The sequence below is a fragment of the Leptonotus elevatus genome, chromosome 10, assembly GCF_054856555.1.
Source record: "Leptonotus elevatus isolate MCC_2025b chromosome 10, RoL_Lele_1.0, whole genome shotgun sequence".
Taxonomy (NCBI): domain Eukaryota; kingdom Metazoa; phylum Chordata; class Actinopteri; order Syngnathiformes; family Syngnathidae; genus Leptonotus; species Leptonotus elevatus.
In genome coordinates, this window is record NC_141248.1 from 15,437,090 (window position 1) to 15,444,463 (window position 7,374).

General features: G+C 40.8%; 2 protein-coding genes across 3 annotated transcripts in view; one reads left to right on the top strand and one right to left on the bottom strand.

Annotated features, from left to right (window-relative positions):
• Window positions 1–4,337, top strand: part of rad54l2 (RAD54 like 2) — a 17,640-nt gene extending 13,303 nt beyond the window's left edge. For both annotated transcript variants that reach the window (XM_086086422.1, XM_086086423.1), the window contains exon 22: window positions 761–4,337. In XM_086086422.1, the coding sequence (XP_085942548.1) occupies window positions 761–1,719 (959 nt within the window). In that variant the 3' untranslated portion in view covers window positions 1,720–4,337. The remainder of the gene's footprint in view (window positions 1–760) is intronic.
• Window positions 4,335–7,374, bottom strand: cyb561d2 (cytochrome b561 family, member D2). Its single transcript, XM_086086426.1, has 3 exons — window positions 6,741–7,374; window positions 6,615–6,652; window positions 4,335–6,266 (listed from the first exon to the last, which is right to left on the bottom strand). Exons 1-3 carry the CDS (start codon window positions 6,871–6,873, stop codon window positions 5,763–5,765), a joined length of 675 nt encoding a protein of 224 aa, XP_085942552.1. The 5' UTR covers window positions 6,874–7,374; the 3' UTR covers window positions 4,335–5,762.

The following is a 7,374-nucleotide window of genomic DNA, read 5'->3' on the forward strand; positions in this document are numbered from 1 at the left end:
TTAAGTGGGTCACAATCATCAAGTTGAATGTAATTTATACAATATTATATTTTTTTTGGGGGGGGGGGGTAAAAAGAATGCGTTAATTTTGAGTTAATTCAAAGTTCCTTTAACGCCACAAATTTTTTAATGCGCGATTAGTGACTGCCCCTTACTTGGAACGCCTGTACTGGGGGAATTCCAGTTGCAACGCAGCATACACATCCATGTCAAAATTTAGCAGTATTAAATTTAATAATCATGCATATATTTTTGGAGTCGGGTCAAGTTGTATTTTACAATTTTCAAAATGTGCTGAATTTCACAAGTTACTTCATGTTAAAGATTAGATAGCTCTTAATACGAAAAGAAAAATGCACTGAGCTGTCACTAACGTCTTACAAATGCAATTATGCCATCTAGTGGCAGAAAAATGACCAACACAAATCAATATCACACTCGTTTTGTACAGTACAGTACATCTTTTTAATTTTTACTGAAATTACTGTACCAGTGACCAACAGATGTAGCCATATTTCTATTAGTTTAATATTTTTTCCACTTTTATGTTAACAAGAGTATGAAATGTATTTAAAATATTTTATTGTACATTTAGCACAGATATACAATTTTCATTTAATTGTGACTTAGCTATTGAAGTCGTGCGATTAATTACGATTACAAATTTTAAACGCCTGACATCGCAAATTTTTAATAAATATCTGAAAAGTAGAGCGACTTTTAATGGTTCGCACTTTGGATGTCCCCCCTCCCCTTTCAGATAGCCAGCGTTCTGTGATCCATCCACTCAGTAATGGCTGCGCCTCCCCTGGGGAGCAACTGCAACACTCGCCTGAAATTGACGTGGAGCAGCAGTCGTCCTCTCCGCTGAGCTCGGAGATTCTCCGCGAGCTCAGCAACTACGCGGCATCCACGAGCGACAGCCCCGGCAGCGCAGGTAACGAACTCTCCTCCTCTTTGGATGCGGCGGGAGATGGCGGCGGCGTGCTCCCGGACCTCCGCCCACCACTTGACGACGACCTCCTGAGTTTGAGTGTGCAGACGCAAGGGGTGAAACGCAAGCATACTGAAAGTCAAAGCGCCGCGGCGGCCAAACGGACTTTGGCTGCATCGCATTACCCCGGATTGTCCCTGAACTCCGGTGGGCTCAGTTTTCCACCAGTGGGGTTGAACTCGTCCTCGCTGTTGGGGAGCTTGGGACATATGACTCACCCTCTTCTGATGGGTGGAAGTGGCGGATCTTCATTCCTTCAGACACCAGGACAAACACTGGCAGACCTACAGACCATGTTCCCTTCCGCACCTGGGAACGGACAACTTCCTCCCCCCTCCTCATCAGCTCTATCCACCTCCGCCTCCAACACCATTCCCATATCGTCGGCATTGTCATCCGCGACTACTTCCTCACTGGCATCGGGTTCTCTGCCGCCATACTTGATGAGCCCCAATGTGGCGGGCTTGCTTCCATCAGGCTTCCCCATCAACTACAACCAGTCCTTGCTCCCTGAACCCCGGATGTTCCCCAACCCTCTTCTGTCCGGGTCAGCAGGTTTCCCCGCGGCAAACTCTGCTTCCAATACGTCCGGCTTCCTCTCCCATTTCAACAATCCCACATCCAGCCTGTTGGGGGCGGCTCTGATCCAACCGGACCGGTATCGGAGCGCAGAGAACGGAGGCGATAGTTCCGATGATGATGTCATAGAGGTGACGGGACACTGAAGACTGGTGCTGTTGGACACAAATGTTAATCATGGCTATGCTAATGGAAACGGGATGTGATTTGACAAATTGTACTACTTCTAAAAAAACACCCTGGCATAATCATATGCGTCAAATACTTACTTTGTTCGCCATCCATCTTCTGAACTGCTTATTCCTCACAAGGGTCGCGGGGTGCTGGAGCCCATCCCAGCTGGTGTCGGGCAGTAGGCAGGTTGTCAGCCAATTGCAGTTGTTTGCCATAAATAGCTTCATTTAAATTAGAGGTGCAACTATTAATCGGCAACTAATCGATTATCAAAATGTATCAAATATTTGATACACAAGAAATTGTTTAGATACCTTTTTCCATGAGAAATTCTCCAAATCTCAGCTTCTCAACAATAAATATTCAGCAGCTAACAGTTAAAAAAACTCTGATTTTTGTTGTCCTCATCAAAATAAAAATTTATTTCTGATATGTTAAATGCTGACTAATTAGACCCTTTTCAGTAATGAAAAGGTAATATTTTGTCCAGAATAAATTTGATAACTTCATTATTTTTCATGTGCAATTAATACCTTTTAAAAAGTAATTGTTCCACTTGCTGTCGACTGAAAATGACATCACCTGTGCTGAGGAAGTAGGTAACGACCAATCACGACTCATCTGTTTTCTGGGTTTGGTCAGCAAACTGAACCATGATTGGTCATTACCTGCTTCCTCAGCACAGGTGATGTTATCGTCAGTCGATAGCAAGTGGAAAAACTTTTATTATTATTTTTCTTCACTCTCTCACACAAACATGGTCTCCCGAGCGGGGAAACAATGTGGTTTTTTTTTTGTGGTTTTTTTTTTTTTACATGAAAAGTAATGAAGTTATAAGATTAATTCTGGACAAAATATTAACTTTTTACTACTGAAAATGGCTCAATGAGTCAAGTATCCCTTTAAGGGCCAAACCAGTAAATGAATCATACGAATATCTAAATTTTCTCCACTGTTAATTTGAAATAATGTCTAGTTTTTTAATACAGGGATGGCAAATAAAGCCTTTTTATTTTATGAGATTCATTGAATCATTGACAAAAAAAAATTAACAGATTATTAATTTAAATATTCAAAGATGTTCATTGTTGACCATGCAGTTCCTTAGTTCTTCTTGCATTCCCAACAGTGCCACAGAGAGACATCTACAAGAGAATCCTCTTGCACCTTTAATAAATGTTACATGTCGGTAACAAATCTTTATGCTGAATAAAACTGCCTTTCGTGTTGGATTTGCTGTGAAATGGAGCAAGTGTTTGTAGCAGCACTCACCGGCCGAATTCCCCGCCCCGCAGTTTTATTTCACACCACCCAAAATTCATTAAACTCACTCCAGCAACAAACTATTTTTACAGCCCAGACATAAAAAAAAAAACTGAAATCTTTCCGTCTGCAGAAATGTGTAGCATCCCCTATTGAAAAGAGATTGTGGTTCTATGACTCATCGCATCATGTAGATAGATATCTGTACATAGCAGTTATTGTCACTGTTTATATTTCAAGTTCAATGTGTAGGGAGGTGTATAATTACAGCACCTGTGAAGATAACATGCATTGTTTTGTTATGGTTTGGGAAGGGGGTCACTTTCCCCCCCTATTAACTCTCAAATGAATGTATCTTAACCTGCCCTCAGTAACACACTCATGTGTTCTGTCATATTTAGCCTTAAATAACACAAAGAGGTCTTGAGTATTCTGATTTTAACTTGGGTTTGGGGGTTTTTGTACACCATTGTGATAACAAACGGGAACACGCTTTTGTGTCCCGAAACAAAAAAACAATCGAGTCAAAGCAACACACTCATTTGACATTCGCGGAGCCTTGCAGCAAGCAAACGTTTCCCAACGCGGTCCGAGTGTTTAGTCAGCGTCTGCATCACATTCACACTCGCACCCGCCGGCGACTGTGGCAGAGGCGGCCGGGCCAGGTGGTGCTGCGGCCTTGGCCAGCCATCCCGAGTTGCAATGGCCTCCCGTGTAAGTAGTTTCTGTCAGCGGCGTGTTAGGTCTCTGCTGCTCTCTAGCCTTGTTGTCTTTTATGTTGTGATGACGCCGCACTGGTGTTTAGATTTAGGAATCTGTTTGCAAATTGGTTGACGCAGTGGATTTATTAGACTTAAGACGGGGAAAAAAACAGGAGAGCATGAGATTGAACAACCTAACCTGTAAAGAGTAGAGTGGTGGAGATTTTTTTTTTCTCAACATTTTTTTTTAGCCTGTCTTGGAATCTTGTAAAGTGACTCTGAAAGGTGAATTATGGGGGAAAAAATGCAGATCCTTTGTCTATATTTGTACTCTTGTTAGAATTTGATGATGGATATCATTGCTTTATGTTCAAATCTGTTGTTTCATGTCTAGTAGGATCATTTTTATGGATTGGCTTCTTTCTTTCTTTTTTTAAATACTTTTTATAATTTCATAATGTACCCTATAGTAGCTTCCCTCATTTCAGTGTTTGTAGTGTCTGAAATGTATTTATTATTTTTATTACTTTTATGTTCACTTAGATGGCCCATCAATGCCACGTAGACAAAAGCAGAAAATGTGTTGTCAATGTTATTTTAAAAATAAAACACTTCTATTGTGTGAATATTCAATTTGCTTTTTAATAAACAACACAGCTTTGGTTGGCCAGTAAAAAAAAAGAAGTAAATTTTTGGTCTGCAATATGATCGAGAACCACCAAAAAAAACAAGTTGTGGTTCTTGTGGAATAAAAATGTATTCATGGAAATTAAATGACAGAAATATACAATGTCAGTAAGTATCAGTGTACATTGTGAAAACAATTGTTAACCATAAATACATCCAATTAATGGCCTTGTACAAAACATAGTCCCTGAATAAGTGTCAGTAACATTATGAATCCATATTGCAAACTTCATTTGGAACAGATGTGGCAAAAGTAATTACACGGTATACTTAAGGAAAAGTACAGATACTTGTGTAAAATACAAAAAAATCTCAAGTGAAAAACTACACTCTGAAACATTCTTAAGTATAAAAGTAAAAATGTAGTTTTACTGGAGAAAAAAACAATTCTTACATAAAAGTTAAAAAGTATACTCTGAAAGGGAAGTCAACCTAAAAATGTTCTTTACAATAATATGTTCTATGCAACATACTAGTCTTATTCATTCTGATAAATATTGCGTTTGTGGAATATGAGTAAAGCAGCACAATCCACCTGTTTTCATTCATCTCAGGGGGCGGCCATTTTGTTACTTGTTTTTCGACTGAAAATGACATCGCTCAGCGCACTGATAACAACCAATCACAGTTCACTTATTTTCTGAAGCTGAGCCGTGATTGGGTGTTACCTGAGCAACTGTGATGTCGCTTTCAGTAGGCAGCAAGTTGCAAAATGGCCGCCCCTCAGATGGATAAAAATGGGTGAATTTGGCTGCTTAACAACATGTTGCAAAGAACATTTCTGGGTGGACTTCCCTAGCAACATACTTAAGTATAAAAGTAAAAATTTATTTTTACTGTTAATTTTATACAATACCTGTTCTGATGACTTGCCACAAGGAATAAATGCTTTATTTTTAAACCAGGAGATTGCTAGTGTTGGATAACACTTTTATGCTATCAAAATGTTTTATCATATTTTTTTGCAAACATTGAATTAGCTAATAACAACTGAACAAAACTGGACCATAGCTGGACGTGTTTCTTAGTTTACAAGTTTTGAACAGCCAAATTTGATCATTTCAGGCTGGCACAAAACAACGCATTTACGACTTATTTTTGGAGATAACCATGTCCGCGTCAAACTACTCAACCACGGCTGCCTCAATTTGTGTCTTTTTTTATGATGTGTGAGATTAAAAAACTCAACAAGCCTTGTGTTTTGACGAAGGAGTAGAAAGTACAGACATCTGTGCTCAAATTTAGGGAGCAAACATGAAAAGTCATCATAAAAATAAATACCCAAGTAAAGTACAAATCTGAAAGATCAGCTTTAGTATATTAACAAATCAACGTATTTAGACTTCATTACTTCCCACCACCGATTAGGACTGCAAACGTTTCCTTGCCACATAAGCACTGGTGACTTGATTCATGATGATGAGTGCACTGAGAACAGGACAAAGTGCCGCCAGGTACCAAATGGCGTCACTGACCGACGAGGTGAACCACTTAGAAGTCAGGCCGAGGAGCAGGCTGCCGCTGCCAAGCAGGTAGGTGACCAGCCCTGACGCCGCGTGGTACCGCTTGAGCTTAGCCAGCGACCAGCCTTTGGCCAGAGAGTTGTAGATGAGTGGCACGGCGGCCAGCGACTGGACCGCCACCGTGCACACAGTGATCACGCCCAGGAGGCCGTGCCAGGAGGTGAAGTGAGGCTTGCCGCGCTGGTGTTTGTTGTAAAAGATGGCCGCCAGGCCGAGCGCGGCGCACGTCACGCAGGCGCACTGCAGCATCCAGTGCACGCGACCTTTGACCTTGTGGGAAAACTTCTTCATGGCGGAGCCGTGGGGTGAGAAGAGGAGGATGGCTTCTGTCATGAAGAAGGAGAACTGGTGGATAGGAAAACAACTTAGTCGTTAGTTTTCCAACTTACGAGTTGGCGCCTGGTCGATTTTCTGCCTTGTGAGACAACATTTTAAATAGCGATCAGCCATTTCTAGAACACAGGGTTCAAATGTTATTTCAGAAATAAATATGATGAAATAAACGTATTCTTGCTTTTTGAAAATGTAATATTAAATATTTTAAAATGTATCCACTAAGACATGGGTACGTGCGTACACTGGCCCTGGGCCGTCAAGTTTCATTAGATTCAGGTGCACCAGATCCAATGACCAATCACAGCAAAGAACACGTGTCACGTGTTTGAAGTTTTATTTTGAAACGATGCAACTTACTGCTAGTGTCATGAAGAAAGGATGCCAGGAAAACAAACCTGTAAAATGTTAAACCAACTGGTCAAGTCTAGTAAAATATAATACATAAAGAGGAACGTGTGTGACAATAATGAATGATTCACTCACTTGAACCTGGTCGAGCCAGAACAGCAACGAAGCCCGTGAGGGTAATGCCGAGAAAGTGTATCAGCACTGCGGAAGCTACTCGGGCGAAAGCGAACAGTCGAGGTTCCGCTTCTGCCTCTTTGCTTTGGGCCATGTTCGACAAAAATACTAAATGTATAATATTGACGGCTTTCGGCAACCCACACACGCCACCGTGTCACCCAGAGTTGCCCGCAGAAACGAAACGGGACCAAAGGTAACTCCGAAGGAAAAGCGTCGGCATTAAACGCATCAAGAAAGTCATTCAATCAAATCTAAATAACTATCATATTTCAGCGGTGTGATGAGTAATGGACATAATTGATGTGACCTGTTGGCAGCGCCGTGCCGGGAAAACCAATTCGAGTAACTTCCGGTTACTTCCGTTTCATATTAAAGTGCTATTTTTTCACAGCTACTTCCGGTTAATTTTCACAATAGTGTCACTGTTGAGTTTGTTTTGCTAGTCACCCAACAAAATAGCCAAACGACAAGAGTCAGATTTGTAGTAATTTAGTAGAAGTGGCCAAAAGGCTAATCGTTTTATCACTTATTGAACTTTTTTAGCTGTCTAAACCCAATGGGTTTTAATTTAATTTATCAAAGTCATACAGTA

Bases quoted from the DNA above. Each gene is read 5' to 3' on its own strand.
- cyb561d2 (XM_086086426.1), bottom strand. From the start codon at position 6,873: ATGGCCCAAAGCAAAGAGGCAGAAGCGGAACCTCGACTGTTCGCTTTC. The intron at 6,653-6,740 runs GTGAGTGAATCA...AACATTTTACAG, and splicing joins TCTGGCTCGACCAGGTTCAA to GTTTGTTTTCCTGGCATCCT. The intron at 6,267-6,614 runs GTAAGTTGCATC...CCTATCCACCAG, and splicing joins CTTTCTTCATGACACTAGCA to TTCTCCTTCTTCATGACAGA.